The 20,974-nt window shown below is 32.7% G+C and overlaps 1 protein-coding gene across 5 annotated transcripts in view; it reads left to right on the forward strand.

Annotated features, from left to right (window-relative positions):
* Positions 1-1,069: 1,069 nt before the first annotated feature.
* The window catches only part of LOC106461830 (dynein regulatory complex subunit 7-like), a 36,079-nt gene continuing 16,174 nt past the window's right edge, over positions 1,070-20,974 (forward strand). For 2 of the 5 annotated variants that reach the window (XM_022388984.1, XM_022388960.1), the window contains exons 1-7: positions 1,070-1,155; positions 2,896-3,122; positions 6,737-6,890; positions 8,479-8,604; positions 11,060-11,254; positions 11,652-11,813; positions 15,995-16,213. In XM_022388984.1, the coding sequence (XP_022244692.1) occupies positions 2,989-3,122; positions 6,737-6,890; positions 8,479-8,604; positions 11,060-11,254; positions 11,652-11,813; positions 15,995-16,213 (990 nt within the window). In that variant the 5' untranslated portion in view covers positions 1,070-1,155; positions 2,896-2,988. Of the gene's footprint in view, positions 1,156-1,378; positions 1,598-2,895; positions 3,123-6,736; positions 6,891-8,478; positions 8,605-11,059; positions 11,255-11,651; positions 11,814-15,994; positions 16,214-20,974 lie in introns of those variants that run through there. The other 3 variants (XM_022388966.1, XM_022388977.1, XM_022388973.1) reach the window with 3 other exon arrangements.

Consider the following 20,974-nt stretch of genomic DNA (forward strand, 5'->3'; position numbering starts at 1 on the left):
TTATGGGAGTTATCTTACCAATTAAGTTCGATACTGCTTCACATGTTGTCCTGCGGACTTCGCTATGGACCATTCGGTTTAGATAACATCTTTATGGTTGGAAAAACTGTTGTTTTGGAAAATGAATTGACCCGAAAATCTCGCATTGAGTCAGTACGAGGGTCCATATTTCGACAAGGTAATATCAATGCACGTCAGATAACCACAAAAGGAGTCAAAAAGAAAAAATCTAGCTTTAAAAACTCACTGGCTCATTTAAACCCTGAAATTTTAGAAACAAAGGCAATTTGGTATTTTGGACATATTCTTTGTAAGTTGGCAACTACAAGCTTCGGAGATTCTGCATTCTTGTACCCATTAGACTTGCCTCAGACTCCTTATGTGTTTCTTCAACGATGCATGTCAGGAGAACTACGCAACATTTATTCATCAGAATTAAAACAATTGATAATAAGCACGCAATTTCCAAATCGTGTACCAAAACTAACCTTGGAAGCAATACACAGTCGGTCCTATTCGATGCTTATGAGATTTAGTCCAAAATCACTTCTTGTATCGGAATGTCATTTACTTGACTGGTTCATGAAGGTGAATGGAAGAACTCCATCTCCTGATCCAAAGATCGAAAAATGAACTGTGTTTAAGTGTCTCTTAGATTAAATTATAATATATTTAATCAGTGATTATATTATTGCTCTAAATTATATGCTTAGAAATATAGGGTATGTTTCTATTATAGACTACATAAAAATACCAAATATTTGTTAAAACTATTACAGGAAATAAGTGAACCTATTAATCATTAAATTAAACGTATTCAAAGTCGCTGAAAATCAGCTTAGTTTTACTTGTTTTGGATACATTTCTTATAAGGTACATGTTGGTTTATTTTTATATATCAGCTTCACGAGAATTTCTATGTTCATATTGCATGTTACTGACGTGGAAAATAAAAACATTTTGTTCAAATATTGACTGCAGTGTTTTACTATAGTTATATAAATTATCAAATCATCCTTTACAGTGTTTACACGTTTGGCTTATATTTTGCTGTTGTCATAACAACAGCGTCACTTGGTAATCAACAATAACCTTACCAGCATTATCTGCTAACTTCATAATTAAAGTACAGAAGCAACAAATTGAAACGTCGAGGTAAAAATGTTTTTTACTATATATATATATATAAAGATGTCACAGTTATTCATATTATAGTATCATAAACATACGTGTTTCTTATTTTAGTATTTTTTATTTGTTTTTAGTTTCTTGTTAATAGTGCGTATCATTTCTATTAATTTTAAATGTGGCTTATGAATGGATGTAATCTATGAGACTCATTTCTTTAATTTCATATCATTAGAACTGTACATTTATTCTAATTATTTTCAATATATGTAGAAAAATTATAAATCTTTAGCGATACTCAGCCTAATGCTAAGTTCACACCTCAAGAGTTGTCATCAATGAATTTCCTAATATAAATAGCTTCACAACCATTACTAATGGCTGTTGTATCCAAGCCGGTCTAAAGAATCCCATGCAAAAGGCATTGTAGTTGTATACGGAGCCGTAGGCACAGGATATAACAATTACAGTGAGTTGAAATATTGGTATACACTCTTCTTTATATTCACTCAGAAGTCCTTAATTATAATGACTTCAAGTTCAATTAAAAATCTAAAATTAAGACAGCCTACTCCAGTTTCAGACTTATTAAATATAAGCATATTTCTTTATACTCTAAATTACTAAATTAAAGTTGTGCTTGAAAACTTGATTGACTTTTAATTGTAATTTGTTTAAACATTAATCATAACATATATTTCGTGTAACTCTAGTGTTGTATAGCCCCAAAAATGTATAAAGACAAGTATGGTTTATAGAGTTAAATTGTGTTAAATTAAATAGCTTTTAGATGGATATATGTGAGTGTGAAAAAATGGATTTGTTATTTAATATAGTTTTGTTTTATTATTGGTTGTATTGATGGATAGATAGGTGATTGACCTTAATATGTAGCCTACTTTAACCTTAGCCAAAGGTGCACTTGGTCGGTTCATTGGATGGACTCCATATTGGAGAAGGAATGTTGACTATAATTCCAAATTTAATATGTATATCTTCACAAAATGTGGCTAGCTTTGAGTAAAATGTACATAAAAAATCAAATATGTTACAAACATATTTGTTCTATAGATATGTTTGTAAATTGGTGGTGTCAGCCTGACTTGTCAGAGTACAAGGTGACAGTCATGTGAAGAATACAGATTCTTTTGTCCATCATACACCTTGTATATTGCATTTGCATAACCTCTAAAATGCATATCTACAGTTTTTTTTCAGTATATCTGTTTATTGTTTCTGGTATTTACTCTACTATGAAGTGTTTCTAAGTCAGCAGTGTAAGGTAATATGAATATCTAATAACTTTGACACCAAATACATAATAGCATGTTAAATGGCACTCTGTAAAAGTCTGTGGCATGTGCACACAGTGTTAATGATTAATCTTTCTTACATGTTTACCAAATTATATAGTATCAGTTAAAACATATTTCTTAAGCATTTATCCATGTAATCTTACTAGAAGGTAGATATGAAATATTAGTCCTTAAGGTATGTTTTTTTAATTTAACTTTGAAGTCTGTTTTCTTGGCAGTATAATGTGTATGGTCCGCTTACGACAGAACAAAAAAGAGTTATTGTGGGCAAATGAGCTGTTGTTTTATTAAATTTTAAGGTTGGGAATATGTTTCTGTTTATTAAAATATAGTTATTGCTAAAAGAGTAAAACTTTCATTGTTCTTACTAATATAAATTGTAGTTTATTTTCAAAAATTAATGGATGAGGCAAGAAATCTCCAATTTAGGTCATATTCCATTAATATGTAGATTTCTATTGGTCCACAGACGAAATGAAGCAAAGTGTAAAATGGGTACATTAAGATTGATACTGTGTCTGAAAAAGTGACAATATTAAGGAATATGAATGACAGTTGCAACAATGAAAACATAAATGATAATCATGATGGAAGAAATGCTGTATCCAGCCAGCATACAAAAGACTTGAAAGAATTAGTCTTGCACAGTGGATCTGTCCATGAAGAATCACCACTTGTGTAAGTGATTTTTACAAGATTTTTACTAACATGGCTATACCAGTATAACTGTCAAAGTTAAAGAAGGGAAAAAAATCAAATTTCATACAATTTAAAGTGTTAATCATAAAATATTTTTGTAAATACACATTTGTAATGGTAAATATAAATTTTACTTAATATTTACAATAGTGACCTCATAAACTAATATAATTTTAGCTTTTGGAGGAAGCGATCATAAATTTATGCAAGGTTTTCTTTTTTTATAAAAGTTAATGTAAATTATTGAATATAAAATTTTGCAAAAAAAAGTCAATAAACAAAAACATAGCAAAGTGTTAATGTTTTTGTGATAGATGAAAATCAAAGGATTTTATTATGATCAATGTTCAAAATGTGTAATAACCCTCAATGATTCCTAGAAGAATGGAATAGAAAGATTGACTTGAATTGTAAAGGTTAATGTTAGAAGCTGTAAAAGCTTTGATTCAGATTTATTTCCATACAGAATATTTTAATTTCTTAAACAAGATAATATGTGCCTTTAACTTCAGTTATTTTTATAGCTAAGATGAATAGTTTCTGGACAGAGAAAACTACATTTTGTTGAATGCTTGTACAGTTTGAAAGGTTTTGGATTATCTTAATGGTTTGTCTGCCATTCTGAGAGTCATTTGTGTCACACATCATTAATCAAAGTTTTCTGTTTTGATGCCCTTTTAACACACATATTCATGTATTATCCAATATAATTTCTCTAAATAGCACAAGATGTTTTTCATCCACTTCTTCAATAAAACTTTCACACTGCTACTAATCTTTGAATTAATGTCTGTTTTAATTCGCATTTCATATGCAGTATTATCTAAAAACATATATTAAACTATAAAATACCACTTATCTATTCAGAAGGTTCATTTAACTGACCAATAATTACACTGTGTAGTTCAAGATCCTGGATAATTAACAAATGTTGAAAAGAAAATATGTTTTGACAATATTATCAAAGCATAAATAAATCTCTTACATATAATGGTATTTTCAAGAAATAATAAAAATATTAGTCCATTAAGATGATCCAAATCTCCACTTAATGTACTTGTTAACCTTTTGCCATATTTTTAGTTAAAAATCTTTCTGAATTCCAGTTCAATAAAGTACTTGTGAGTTTTCCGTGAAATACATGTGTTTCTAAAAAACAAAACCTTACAGGATATTTAATTTTCATTTAATTCTAATATTCAAAGATCACAACTTCATTTCTACCAGTGGTTCTCCAGTCAATGTCTTTCGTAAATGTTGATGATTGGGCTTAATCCTAGTCATGTCAATCTGAACTGTCTCTTGTCTCTAGCTCCATAACTTCTTCTGGCTTGCTGTGAACAGCTAGACAAGTACTCTCAGCTCTTTCCCCCTTATCAAAATGCTTGATTGATTCAAGTATTGAAACATACAGAGTCCGTATCAGGCATTGCACTAGCAGTCTATGAATCTTTTCATTTCTGAAAGTGACCCATCAGAAATTATTAAGGAAGTGGTGCACACTTTCCTTGGTTGTATACTTAAAAGTTTGGAGAGAAATCTGCATACCCTTACTCATGGGGTTCTGTGAGAGTGTCTTAAGCTTTTCTTCCATGGACACTTGGCAAACACCAGACTCAGATATCCTAAACACTCGAGGTAATGTGTGGTGAGCGTACTTGAGACCCTGACACTCTGACAAATGATAGACCCCTGTTCTAGTGTCAGAATGGTGAAGTGTGTTTAGTAGCTTGATCATTAGCTCTGCACAACTCCAGAAATTTTTGTGATTTGTGGTTGTTTTAGCAGTATACCATCCAGCTTGGAGAAGCTTACCACTTCTCCATAGCCCACATACTTCACCATTTAGTACTTGCTATCTCACCAGAAGGTGAGATAGATCCTATTGATGGATGTTGTTCATTAATAGCACCTCCATTTTCTCTTGACTAGTCTTGAATGGTTTTGACTAGGGCTGGGGTTGAGTTACTCTGGCTATTAACAGCCTAGGAGCTCTATACAGACCACCGTATTCTGGCTCAAATTTGCTAGACACCACAACACCTCAATGACCCTCAGTTGTCCATGCTTCCCTCACACTGAGGTAAATTCTCAGATGGAGAATTTGATCAGCTGTCTTGGATGCAACAGATTCTGGCAATTCTCCTTCCTGAGTGTGCAACAGCAGTGTGAAAGAAGTCATGGATCTATGTAGCATCAATGTCCAGAAAAGGTTTTCTCCTAGACCTGAAAACTCTCTGATACAATTGTTTACTTTCAGTGATCAACCCTTCCTCTTGATTGTAAGTCCTTTTAGTTGTGGAAAATGCCATTATCATAACTAAAAAATCTTTTTAAAGTTGTATCCCATAAGAGTAGGAATAAAAGGCAATATACACACATGCCAGCAAAACCAGAAAACTTTGCAATGAGATATCTTGGTAATGGCAATCAAATTTTCAACTTCCTATTCTCTCTGTAGTATGTCCAGGTAAAACTGAATTTGCATAAGAGCAAAGGGATATTTTCACATAATAACAGGAGATTCAACAAGATATCTATTCGGAAGTTATTCTGAGTTCTCTGAATTTGAGAAGGAAAGGGACTGGACACAATGTAAAAGATACAGTGAAAACAATCAAAATAATGTGAGCAGGACAAAGAAAAGTGCCTTTACTGCATATTTAGCTCTCTATACTCTTCTAGCCACTTATAAAGGCATTTGATAAGAATTAATTAGTTACTCTTGCATGTTAAATTTTAGGAGAGTATACTATTTAGTTAGGATTTATACTTCACTCACCAAACTGAGGGCTTGAGTTTGAGAGAGTGAGAGATAACTAAGAGACCATAGTATTATATACCCAATGTCTATAACACTATATTCTTAAAATATATGAGCCATTGAGGTCACTGTTGGTCAATCCCATTGAAATGTAAGGTAAGTCGTAGTGTTGAAATATCACCTGACCTACAATTGGAGGACAGTGCTGTCAGTGTCCTTGCACAATATACAGCATTACAACAATATCACCCATGAATAGAAACACAGGTAATATCTCCAGAGAATGACAAAGAAACAAAGGCAACTAGCCTGAAATGAATTTAACAGCTCTCTCGACCACTTGCTATGTGAAACCTGCACATATATATAGAATGAATGATAAATTCAGAATAAATACTATAATATTAGAAGGAGTTAGAAACACATGTTGTATTCATATACTACAATATGGTGTGCTCTATAAAATAACTATATATCTACTGAAATTAGTACTTTTTATTTAAACTTGAAACAACCTTTACATGGTAGCTACAAAAGAAATGTTTGACAAAATGCACAAAATTTGAAAGATTATCACAGAAAATTGCACCAAAATCTTATCTTAACTTTTTGTTCTTCTTGTAATAAACAAATGACATTTTCAGTTTTTGTTATCAGGATTTTTTAATGTATTTTGTTTATTACAAAAAGAACAAAAAATAAAGATTAGATTACAGAACAACTTTCTGTGATATTCTTTTAAAATTTTGTACAGTTTGTAGAATAATTTTACAACACATAAAAGTTAAAACAAATTTATTTGATAAATATTCAGTTTTAAATTGTATAGAAATTTAGAAGAAGTTCCTGTATCTCACAAAACTACAACTCCAAAAGAAGAAAAAATTCTAGAGTATGCAGAACAATTTAGACAGCAGTTTTGTTTCCTGTATCAGGATCGAAGTCCTCCACTTCTGTTTCCATATAATGAGTGTGGTATTCAGGTATGACATTACTGTGTACTGTGTTTTCAACTACATATTGACAGAGTTCTCATAGATTTGTTTAAAATATATGAAATCAATCATTTATTTCAGATACTTAAATAGCTGAAGTGTTAATACAACCCACTTGTTGTATGTAACACAATTAAGCAATGAACTGGATGGGGTTGTTTGATAATAGTATTTTTAAATTTCCTGATGATACTAAAATATAGTAAGAGCTGATGCTGGTGAGATTGTTTGTCTTATTTAATAAATTAGCTAGTGAATGGTCCAAAACTCGGAAAATGAGTTTTAATAGTAAGAAGCAGTAATATACATAGTTTGTCATGGGCCCAATTTTCTACTCTTTATTGACGTTTTGACCAGTCAGTTAATTTAGAATTGTTGTTGTGGTTTAAGCAATATGCACATACTTTACTCACTAAATCACATATACATGTATGAGCGTGTGTGTGTGTGTGTGTAAGTGTGTGCAGGCTGTGTAATGAGCTAAAAGAGGCAGATAGTAAGGTAAAACTGTACCAAACTTGTCTATAACTTGTAAATATTATTACAGTATTCATCATTATCTCACCAAACGTTTTGTATAAGGTTTAAGAACTCAATATGTATATATATACTTAAAACATGGTATACACTGTGTGATGATCAGGGTGACTTTGTATTAAGAGGTAGCAGCCAAAGTAGTTGCAGTAGGGGTGCTTTCTGTTACCCGCTTTTATCACCCTGCACTTAATATCCTTCCACAGTGTTCACATGATTAATTAATTGAATTCATTGGCCACAGAAGTGTCTTATGGGCTGAAGTTTAAACACCACGGGTCAAAGTAGGAAGTGGGTATAACTTAAGAAACGACTCTTCATATCACATATCAGCCTTATGGTGGCTGTTGGAGTAGAAACTTCAGCTGAGTATATGTATTATTGCAATAGTTACAGCCATTTTTTTTTTCATTACATTCCTCCATAGAGAGTGATAATGCACTGTCTGAGATATATTAGATGTTTGTGTGCCATCCCCCCACACTTTTTGTGTGTTGTGTTATAGGAAAGTTAATATTTTTTTTGTATAAGGATGTAGCACCATCTATGAATGAAGTTAACATTATCTTACATCATAGATATTAAATGCTCAATAACAACAATAATGAGGGGTGGAGGGGGTTGTTAACCTCCCATTATCATGCCCCTTGTTCCAAACTACCATCCCACAAAGTTTAGTTGAGATTGGCCCAGCAATCTAGGAGTAATTAGAAAACAGACAGACAGACATATAGATTTTTGTGCCTTGTATATCCATATAGATGCTTCAATTAAAACTTTTTACATGAAAGTATTATGACAACTGTTTGCATCCAGAACTGTTTTCTTTATTGTAATATTTTGAACTCTTGATGATTGTTAAATATGTGGTACTCAAATGATTATTTATGTGATGTTATTATTTAGAAAACATAAATACTAGTTATGATAATTGCAATAATTTATGTAAATTGTTTTGTAATTTGTTTTGAATGCAATTATAGTTGTTTAGTTATGGATTTATGTTGTTATAAATTTGTAGATACTGTTTTACTGTTTTCAGAAACTAATTTGCACTACATTACGCCCCACTCTTTTACCTTATGCTGAGCTCTACACATGGACTGGCTGTGCTTGCTTTGTTGCTGATTTTCTTTCATTTAAGCCACTTGATCCACCAACAGAAAAAGTAAGTTGTTTATCATTTGCAACTGATTAATTTATTAAAATCACTTCTCATTAGTTAAATCAGGTAGTTTATTTAACTAATGATACTATTGTATTTTCAATATTTTAATTTGGATGTTTACTAGAGAGTGTATGGCATTAAGATCAAGTAAGTTTGTGGGAGTAGGCACAGAAAGTTCTAAACTGACATTTTGAAAATCTAGTAAATTCAAGGTGTATTGAGAGATGAGACTATATTACAAATACAAGAATCAGTGAAGCACTGAGTGTGTGTGTGTTTTGCTTTCAGTTAGTGAGCGAGCACTGAGTAGTAAATGTGTATTGAGTTGATAGAGTGTCAGTCAGTTAGTGAAATATTTAGTTTTCATGAAGTATTTGGATCAGTATTAATTAATTATTGCATATAGTCAGTTACTCGATAAATTGGTCATGAAATATAGTACCAAGTTAGCGTATTTTTTACTTTAGTCATGGTATTTCCATTTGAGGATCATTTGTAAGGTTACTTAGGTCTACAACTTACAACTTAAAACAACGTACAAGTAAAAGAAACTTGTACTAGAAATGTTATGGAAGAAATAAACTGATTTTTTTATCATTATCTGAACTGGACTTCAAAATTATTTTCCCAGAATAATTTAAAAGAATTCACCCAATGAAAGAACAACATCACAACAATACCTTTAAGAATATTTTATGTGTAATCAAATGTGTTATAGTCTAAATAGAACTAGCTTTGCTCTCAGTAAATTGGAATTTAAATAGATGTAACCAAATAGGAGTGTTTTACTAATGAGGATCATAGGCTCAGCACAAATTCATAAACATATATTTTCAGGAATATGATAAAAAAAAATGGAGAGAAACTTTCTCTGACATTATATCACCACTTCAACATATGCTAACTGCATACTACCTGTTTTAAATCTCATGATGTGAAATGAATAAGTTGTATATGAAATAATTAAAGCATATACTACAAATGTACTTGGAAATAGACAAACTAAGTACGCTTTCAAATACTGAATGTTTAGATACAGTTTAATGTCACAAATTTTATTCATGATTTATGAAACTTAACACATATGTGGATATGCTTAAGTACTTGATTTCTATTTGTTCACTTTTAGTACATTATGTTACAGTTAGAGCTGGAGCACATCTGCATTTCTTTGACATATTATGGGATAAAAATTTGATAATTTAATCCACATAAAAGGCATTTTTTTCCATGACTCAATATCCTTAAGAAAAATTAGTATAGGAGGGGTAAAGACTGTCAGGGTTTTAAATATAAGTGGGGATGGGATTCTTCTACAGTAGGTGTCTGTGACTTGTTGGCGATAAATTTGAACAATAAACAGACAACACACACTCCACTTGTTTTAAAATAATATATATATATATTCAAAACAAGTCAAATGTTTGTACAAAAATTCTTTACATTATAGGAAATCAGTTTTATCTAAAACTTTAAATAATTCTATTTTCTTGTCAGAAGTCCACACAGGCTGATTCAATTAGATTAGAATACAATTGACAAGATGAATTATTTTTTTCTACTCTTATCACAATAGTATCAGTGCATAATTCACTTATGTTACCCCATGGGTTACCACTATTGTATCCTGAACTTTAAATAATTGTCTCCTTTTCATCAAAGTCACATAGGCAGGTTCAGTTACTTTAGAACACACTTTGACAAGACAAATTATTCTCCTTATCCCTGTTAACTGTGAAACTCACTTTAAATATTGCCCATTATGGCTAAACTAACAATCACACAGTCTAACTTCACTTAACTTTTGTTACCACAGTTGTATCCAGAGCTTTAAATAATTGTCTCTTTTTATTTCATCCAAAATCCACACAGGCTGATTCAGTTACTTCAGAACTCAACTGGCATTAGTTTTCCTATCTATGTTGTTACAATACAGCTGTGAAACACACTATAGAAATCACCTTTTAGGCTAATCCCTCACACACCAGCTAATTTCACATTTTCTTTAACTAACCAACTAACTTTTTCTTACTTGCACTTAGTTGGTCACTTGTATATATATATATATATATATATATATACCTTGCCCAGCTGAGGCCTGAAACTTTTTAAAAACAAGGAGATGCTATGATGTAACAATACCCACATAGCAAGAAAAACTTAGAGGTTTCAAGAAAGATGACGTCAACAATACTACAACAATTAAACTGCATACACGATGTACAACTGTTACCAAGTTATGTAATGAAAGTTGTCATAACTTTTGCCTTTAAAATAATTACTTTTGACACTCTTGTTATGAAAACTAAATAATCATTAAATATTAAATCAACCAAACAATAACTCTTACACTAGACAGTCTTATATATTCAACAAAGACAAGTCATATTTTGAGTTACAATTTTCTCTCACTACGAGCATGTGTTACAACTGTAAAAATATTATTGTTTTTCAGCCAAAGCGTGTGGTTTCTCCATGGTATCTTTTAAAATGCCGTGAAGGAAACAGTCTAGACTACAGCATTCTGTTATGCTCCTTACTTCTAGGTGTGGGCTATGATGCATATGTAGTTTGTGGATATGCCACAAAAGAAGTTTGTTTAATGGATACCAGCATGAAAAATTGTCCCTACCTGCAAGATGATGAAGTGGTAAAAATAGCATATACTGTTATATTTCTTTTTTGTAGGTCATAATTATGAAATATGTATATATGAAAATAAGTATTTCATGGCTCTATATATATATGAAAATATATATATTTCATAGATGTATATGAAAATGGATTTTTATTTGATTGCACTACATTTACTTGAAAAATGCTAGAGACTTATGTGAAATCAAAATAACTTATTTTACATATTATAAATAAATGTAGAATATTATGCTACAGATATGACATATTTTTCATTTCTTTGTTTTCTAATTTGTACAAAACTTCTTTTAAAAAAACCATATGATTTTTTGTTTCTTATTCTTGAAGATTAGTATTTCAAAGTAATGATAATAGATACCAAAGATTTTTCTTTATTATAACAATGCATATAGGAGAGATCAGAAGAAAAGAGGAAAATTGAGCAAAAATATGCTGTTAAACCCCCCAAGGACTTAAATAGTAAATATGAACAGATGATTAAAGAAAGAAAACTACAGGAAGAGCATGCTGATGAGGAGAAAAGGAGAAAAGAAGAAGAAGAAGAAAAATCTAGTGTGAGTTTTTAACATTATGTAATCAATAGATTAGTTCAGAGAAATTTGGGTTTAACTTAAAACTAATATTTAGTATATAATATCAGTTTCTTAACTTAAACAATTAAACATTTAGAGATCCATCAGTTAGTTAAAGACTTCATCTATGTATGCAAATAAATAGATTTTTCATACAGTATGTGAAAGTAATTTCATAACAATACCCACCATGACTGGAAAGAAACTGAATTAAATTCACACTTCTTCTTTTCAACTAAAACTAATATGCCTTAATTTGTAGAAACATTGCATCTCTATTCCTTTTGTAAACCAAATTTGAAATCAATGGAGGGTATGTCACCTTATTTTCTAAGGTACTTGCTAAAATAGAGAATTTTCTAAATGTGTGCTATATGAAGGTGTGGGTTCAAGAAATGAAGCACAAAGTGCATCTTTTCAAATGATTGTTTGTTTGTTTTTTGAATTTCGCACAAAGCTACACGAGGGCTATCTGTACTAGCCGTCCCTAATTTAGCAGTGTAAGAATAGAGGGAAGGCAGCTAGTCATCACCACCCACCACCAACTCTTGGGCTACTCTTTTACCAATGAATAGTGGGAATGACCGTCACATTATAACACCCCCACGGCTGAAAGGGTGAGCATGTTTCGTGGGACGGGGATCTTTTCAAATGAGTTGTTCTATCTAGAATACTATTCAACACTGTATCTTATCCATGAATCATGGAATTTGAGTTCAGAAATCAATCATGGATAATGGATTAGAATGTTGTGTCTACATTTTTAAATATGGCTTGTGTAGCTTGCATTCTACTTCAAAGTTCACAGGGGATATTATTCTGAAAAACAGGGAATCATAAGTTTTAAGAAAATCAATGTAATGCTTTAATCCTTTGAAGCAATACTTGTCTCTCTTCACCAGTAAGAGCTATTACCATGAGCAACTACCATGGAATTTCCTACGTATGCCACAAGCATGGAATAAACACTTACCCCTGTTTACACATGTTTACAAGTAATGCACTGACCTATGACACAACCTCCATATTCAGTAATCTCTGTGAGCACATAATCATTAGCTCATTCTTTCCTCAGCTTTGCCTGTATTCAGGTGTGTGTCTTCTTCCAGTCCTTTTTTAGTTTCTATTTGCTTTGATTAACTGCCTTTCTTTATTTAGTGCTACATCATTTTTGTTCTTATTGCACTTTCATTTCATCTACCTGATTGCAGCATGACTTTCTCTAGCTACCACATATCTTCACATTAGACCATAGATATCTCAGTTGGCTACCCAACCTTGGAACTTTCGTGGGACTATGCCCTCTCCTGTTTCTCATCTTATCACTTCTACTCAGCATTTCCTCTCTTACAGGGTGGGCCATTGAAACTCTCAGTGGTTATCCTTCCTTGGAGCTGTTTCTTAGCTATGAAATGCTCAGTGCCTGCCTCTCCCCCCTTGCACACCTGTAGCCTCTCTTCACTGGCAACCTTTGGGTTGTGCAAGCTCTTTTCTAAGATCTGTCTTTCCTTTTCATACTCCACCTCCTCTTTTGCTTAATCCTCTCACCTCTCCTCTTCCCTCTGATCTTGGTGTTTTTGAGATGTTGCTTGATTCTCATATAGGGTGGGCTCAACCATCTCTCTTGCCTTTTCACACCATGGAAATCTTGCTTTCTAAGGCTCTTTACTCTCCTTCTCTTCCTCTGTGAGAGGTTCTCTCACTTTGGGGGATTCTGGCTTCTTTCTACACAGGCATTCCCTTTAATGGGCTCAGGGGGATCTGTGGCAGCATGTCCAGTAATCCTTTACCCGCCCTTGTGCTCTTCATCCATCTTTATTTCACTCTCTGTCCTAGTGGCTCAATCACTCCAATATAATCCAGGGTATTCCATCCAACTTCGTCCACCCAGCTTGTATCTTTACACTGATGCCTTCCTGTTTGGTTTGGAGGGAGACATTTCTCATCATCTCCACTTATCTCTCTGGGGTTGGTCTCTAGTGAAGCAACCTCTGCTTATCAACATTCTGGTGATGTCTGCAGCATTTTTAAATTACCAAAAGTTTCTGTTTTTCTTGTTGGGTTACCTCACTTCTTCCATCACCTGCCAAGAAGACATCCACTTTTCGGAGCTATGCTTTTTCTGGATTTGTGATGTAGGCTCATCCATATAAATGAGTGATAGTTACTGAATGGCAATATTCACACATCTTGACTAGTACTATTCCCTTTCTTTCAGCCATTTTTTCTGTCTACTCACTTGTGGTCATCATTATTCAGGCATTCACACCTTTGCTTCTTCTCATCCTCTATATCATAAAGACCAACTGATTTATTTCCTGACCTCTCCTTTTGTCTGAAGCCTTAGGCTGACAAGGAAGGTGATTGTTTTTGTTTTGTTTCCTATCTCTCTCCCTTCTTTTTCCTCTTATGTAATCATTTTGTTCATGATCATCTTTTGTGTCCAGTTGAGGCTGTCTGTTGCTATTTCACCCAGATTGTGCCCTTTCATAGCTACCAGTGATAACTCATTGCACTGTCGTTTAGTGGAAAACCAGTTTCAGATGATTATGCCTGATGACAGTGGTCTGTGCACACATTCACTGGTGTGTTCCCCCTATGTGAATTCTTTCCCCCACCTGTTCTTCTAGTGGAACACAGGAGAACCCTTATTTCCCTAGTCCCAAGGCACTGGGAAAATCGATATAGAGAGCTTCCTCTGTGAGTGATTCCTTCCACCCAATAAGAGACAAAATGGGCATCTCAATTGAGATGTAGGGGCTAGGGTGTTAGCTGGAAGTGTAGTACAGGTAGATATGTCCAGCTGGATGGGAATTGAATTAGTCTCAGGATACAGCAGAGGGATCTTCCTCCCTCCACCTGTCATTATAGTATCTGTCTTATGTAAGCATTTGACCAAGAATGAACAGCCTAAAGTCCAAGCCACACTACACATTCTAATTTTATACCCATCTTGGAACCACGTAACCACCAGCACTGGCTTTTCCTAGTATCCTTTACTGTACTATCAGAGTAGTTTAACAATGAAAACACAGTGGGTATTTCCTCCTTGAAAAGGATGCAATCTTCCACCTAGTGCTGCTCCACTTAGCAACCTCCAATATCATGGAAGTCAGACCCCAATGACTTTTCCTTTCTGTTACTATTTCAGAAAGGAGCTCATCTCTGTAATTGATCAGCATCTTCAGTATTTGGATTCTAGCTCTTAATGGGGCAGAGAGGTAAGTTACATTTCTCTTACCTGAAAAATGTATTTCAGATAGATACCTAACTATCTGCACCGCCTACAACCCTTCCTTCTCACTTCTGGTGCATTTTGATTGCTTTGTAAAGAATGAGCCTATGATCATGTGTTGATGCTCACAGGGATTACTGTGCATGGAGTTTGCATCACCCTCCTAGTGGTGGAAGGCTACAGTATTATGAAGATGATGTCATAACCTGAAACGATACACATAGACATGTGTAGAGATGGCTTGTGGCATGTGAAGGAAATTCTGTAGTTGCACATGATGTAACAGCTCTTAATGGTGAAGGTAGGTAAATATCTATCTGAAATACATTTTCACATAAGGAAAATGCTAACATTGAGTTGAAACATAATAAAACATCTTGCCACATAATACATGTACATTAAGTTTTTAGTTTCCTTTCGAGTGAAGATTTTACGGATGGGTAAGTTGATTAAAAGTTTTAATTTACTTAGTTTCTAACATGTAATGAAATCAGTCCTGCTAAGGTGTGACACTGATTTGTTATAATAATGAATTAAGGAAAAAACTCCAAAACTAACTACTCTATACACCTTCATATACTAAATTTTGTTTTAAACATTCTGTCAGCTTTAGACAAAACACACATGTATATACTTGAGCAATTTTTTACTGAGACAGTGACCTTAATTTATTTTTATTTTGATACTTTTGGTATTCATTGAACTGTATAAAAATTTGTATGTTTAGAACAATAGTATATCATATTTGAATCTAAGCAGTTTTTTACTACCTGTTAATTGTTATAGTAAAAAATAATTAAATAATCAAAAACTCAAGCTCTTTTGTGCATATTTATTAAATACTTTTATTACAAAATATTGAAAATGATACAGACACTTTCTTTACATGGCTCCTTTTTTGCTTATACATATGTGTGTATATTTTTAGGAGTTAGTAAAACTACCACCAGATAATCTGCATGGTTTCCGGTTTCACTTTTGGGTTCTTGTGTTGCCAGGAAATCGTGAGGTTTCAGAGGCTTTTTTTATCGAACCTTTGTTGGGAGAAGTTCGAGCTTTAGATGATGCTCGATACTTAGGTCTTGAACAAGTCTGGAATAACACCAACATCTGGATTAACATGCAGCCCTGTTATGAAAGTTGTAAGGTAATTGTGCATAGTTTACTATATCAAACTGTAGTCAGTAAGTGAACATTTTTGGGGAAATAAACATTGAGGCTTTAAAAAATGTAGATGTTTCATTTTTCTTCCTACTTTTAACCATATTAAGCTCTTATTTCATTCCTAAGATCCTATATTTTCTACTGAGCTGTACCTTCATTGGATGTGTCCAAATGTTTCTTTGTATTTAGATCATATGCAGAACCCACAGACTATAATAAACCAGATTACCCTGTAACAGGTGGTGGACGTTTACACTTGTTACAGCAAGCTTATTTCAAAATAAGATCACAGACAAACAGAGGGCAAGGCACTGATGCAGTGTATGTCCTGTAGAAAATAATGTTAAATATACTATTATCACATTACATAAAAAAATAAATAATTTATGATAATATGCTGCTCCAGGCTGTTCACTTCAAAATATAATCAACTAGACATACTAATCAGTAAGTGTTTAAGTATATATATATATGCAATGATTGATCTTTTACAGTATTTTATTACTACCAATAAAAGATTGCTGCAAATTATAATAATATATGCATGACATTGTAGCACAATGAAAATAAAGAATGTGATATCTTGTAACTTGACACGCATGGCACATATATAATTGCCATGTTTTACTATGATAAAGTTAATGAAACTAATAATAGTGGAATTGACCAATTCATATAAAATTGTGTTTACAGATACTCAAAAGGTGAGAAAATTCAAAGAGTGAAAGGGAGTGGGTGTTAAATGTAGATTAATCTTTTTAAAAGTTTCTCATAATTAAACAACCTTTATTTTTCTGGGTATTATTAATACAGGAATGTTTACACAAAATGTACTTGAAATTGATCTACAATGTCATACTCAGCTACTTCCTAATAGATATGAAATATTTCCTGTGCAGGGAAACTAACTTAAGCTGAGTTTTAATTCTGAATTGCAATGTTAAACTTTACCATATATTTATTATGCTAATTTTTTAGAGTATAAATGTGAAATATTACAGAAATTTCAAAGAGCAATTAATAAAACTAAACACTAAATACTACTTGTTAACAAATAATACAATATAATGAATTCTAGTCAGATACTGCATTGTGTTTTAGAATACAGATGCAAATAAAGAAAAACTTTCTGATGGTGTAAAATGTTACAAGTCAAATTCATTGATACCTTGGCATAGATGTTTCTAGAACTAGGGTAAGAAGGAGAACAAAAGGGACAGATAAGGAAGGGAATGGGAAACAAAGGAGATCATAGTTATAAGAGATTTATTTGTACAGTACATGGATAGGATAGTCTGTTTGGTAAATAGAGGAAATAATTAGGTTATGCTATCCAGGGGCAGGGGTGGAGGCTATAACTGACAGAACAAGCAATATAGTAAAGGTGATAGCAGTGATTCAGTTTTTGTAGTGCACAAAGGGGCTAATGACATAGGGAAGGGAAGGTCATAGGAGCTAATCCATAAGTACAAGGGACTGATAAAAGCATTTAATAAAAAGGGCCATAATAACTTAATTCTCCCAGGGATACTGCCAAGACTTATTTGAGGTGCTGAATGCTTAGGTTAATGTGAAAGGGCAAGCAGGTTGGCTGGTTGGATTTGTAAGATAAGTTCAATAGAAAAAGGGAGTTTTTTGGAATGGATGGTTTACATTTAATAGGGTAAGGTTTGGCATGTTTGCAAGGGCTATTCATTCAACTTTAAAGTAAATTTTAAACTAGGCTAGACATTGGTGAGGGCCAGAAGAAAAAATAAGATATAGAGAAAAGTATAGTGTAGGAATAAAGTATAGAAGTAGTTTTCATGAAAGGCTAAAGTGTTGTTGTTGTAATGCTAGAAGTATAAGAAATAAAATGACTTTATAGCACTAGTTAGAAAAGAAGATTTTGATGTCATGGGAATACCTAAAACCTGGTTGAATTATAAAATTCTGATGACAGGAATGTCTTTGAAATACAGCTAGGTTTATAGGTTATTTATAAGGGGAAGAATGTGAGGAGAAGCTTTATATTTAAAATGTGAGTTACATCCTGTTCAAATTGAGGATATCAAAGCTAATAGCATTTAGGTTGAATCTATTTGACTTTCTGTTTATGGTTCTAGAAGGAGGAGGATTTTATTTGGATTTTTTTTTACTTTAATGAGAAACTCTACATTGGGATAAAGAACTTAGATATTAATAATATCATAATTATGGGAGGGGCAATTTCAAGCATGTAGATTCTAAACTTATAAGGGAGACTGGTTTTTAGAAACTGGTAAGGATGTTTTTTTTTCTCCAGTTGGTCAAGAATTTACTAGGAACAATGCTATTTTAGGTTTATTTTTAGCTTCTAATATAGAAATGGTTGATAAGTTGGAGTAAGTGATCATTGCTGAATTAGGTTTGGTGTTTTTCTTGATATGGAGATAAGAAGTAATGAGATTTTGGTTCCAGATTTCAAAAAAGCAAATTTTGAAGGGATGAGACAAGAATTATCTGTTGTGAATTGGGCAGCTGATTAAACATGCTGATTAAATGTGGAGAACTTTTAAAAATAAATGTTTAAGTGTTCAAGATAGGCATGTTTCTTATAGCAAAAAAAGGGTGTCTGCAAATAAAAAACCAGGTTGATTCACAAAGGGTCCAAAGGATAAAATTAAAGCTGAAAATGTGAAAATGAATGGTAAGGATTTTTTAAATATGCTAAGGGTAAGCAAAGAGTTAGGATGTGAGAGGGGCCTTTGAGGAATGATACAGGAAGGCTCATGTCTGATTATTATGAGATGTCTAGGTTATTAAATTATATTTTTTGTTCAATATTTAATAACAAAGATGTAAGATATATTCTTTATCCTGAACAGTTGATAGATGGAAACATCATCAAACAAGATTATCATATTAATTCTGAGCTTGTTAAAAAAATGGGTAGTTTAAAAAATAAAACTTCTGGGCCAGATAATATTTACTTAAGGGTTTCAAAGAAGGTTAAGGATTGGATATGTGAGCCACATGCTACTTTATTTTCTATGTCCATGAATATTTGGCAGGTATCAGAAAAGTGGAAGTGGGTTAATATTACTCCTCTTTTCAAGGAATGTGATAACATTGTCCTGGTAATTATAGGCCTATTAGACTTACGTAAGTGGTGAGAAAAGATTTTATAAGTCTGGTAAATAATGCTTTGCAAAATGATTTAAAATTTTTTAACCCTTTCACTGTGGCTGGGACATATATTTCCTAGTGTAGTATATACATCCCAGTGGCAGTAGTTGGTTAAAATGTTGTTAGATAGCATGGCTTCACTTGGGGAAAAAATCTTGCCTTACTAATCTTTTGAGATTCTTTGAAAATGTTACTGCTTATGTAGATGAGAGTATGGGTGTGAATTTGATGTATTTGGATTTTCAGAAAGCATTTGACAAGATGCCACATAAAAGGCTTGTTAAAAAATTCTCTCTGTAGGTGTGTGGGATAAGTTGATTCATTGGATAGAAAACTGGCTGGATGGAAGAAAGTGGAGGGTTGTCATAAATAAAGTTTAGTCAAACTGGATTAATATCACAAGTGGGGTACCTCAGAGCTCAGTATTAGGACCTTTGCTCTTTTTGATTTACATCAATGACATAAATGAAGGAATGGTCAATAAATTAAATTTGCTAATGAAATTTAGGTTTTGGATTTTGCTGGCTGTAAAAAGAATGCTGCTGCTTTACAAAATTAAGGATTTCAATTATTAGATGAGTTAAGTGAATAAGTGGCAGATGGCTTTTAATTATAATAAATGAAAGGTAATGCATGTGGGATATCATAATTTGAATTATGAATATAATTTTGATTGGAATAATATTAACAGTGTTATGAGAAAAGGATCTTAGTGTTCTAGTTGATCAATTCCTTGAGCCATCCAAGCAATACGCTGTTGCTGTAGTGGCAAAGCAAGTAGCATTTTAGGTTGTATCTACAGAACTATTGAAAACTAGTGTAAAAAACTTAAAAATTGTGTTGGTCATTGGTTAGACTATATTTTGAATATTGTGTTCAGTCTTTTCACTCTTGGGTGTTTTACCTTAGAAGGACAATGAATTGTTGGAAAGGGTTCAGAGGAGGGCTACTAGGATGATACCTGGGATGGAAAATTTGTCATACAAAAACAGGTTAAAATATATGAAATTATTTTCTCTTGAAAAACAAAGAGTTAGAGGGGATGTATTTAAGATATTTAAAATTGTTAAAGAAATTGATAATGTTGATGCATCACATTTTTTACCCTACTAAATGTTGAGAATGGTAGGATTAGGGGACAAAAATATACATTTTGGCAGGGTAGGAGTCATCTTCAGCTAAGGTAGCTTTATTTTTCGAAGATGGCAGTTGAACTTTCTAATGGATTGCTTTCAGATGTAGTTGATGCAGTTAATTTAAGTGCAGGCTGATAAATATTTGAATCATAAGGACTGCCTTTGAGTATTTAATTTTCAGTTTAAAGTTTAGTTTAGTAGATACGATGGCTTAGACGGACCAATAGGTCCCTTTTAGTCCTTAAATTATATATATGTATATAAATACACAGGAAACTTACTGTAAAGAAAAACACAGAAATGAAAAAGAAAATGCTTACATACATGGGAAGTTTTATACGGTATCTCAACAGACATATTAACTGTTTGAATATTTCACTGTTGAGAGTTGTAAGGGACCTGAATTTGTTGAAAAATGTACACAAGTTCTATAAAGTTTACTAGTTGAAAATCGTAACAAA

This window comes from Limulus polyphemus, unplaced genomic scaffold (assembly GCF_000517525.1).
Source record: "Limulus polyphemus unplaced genomic scaffold, Limulus_polyphemus-2.1.2 Scaffold41, whole genome shotgun sequence".
Taxonomy (NCBI): Eukaryota; Metazoa; Arthropoda; class Merostomata; order Xiphosura; family Limulidae; genus Limulus; species Limulus polyphemus.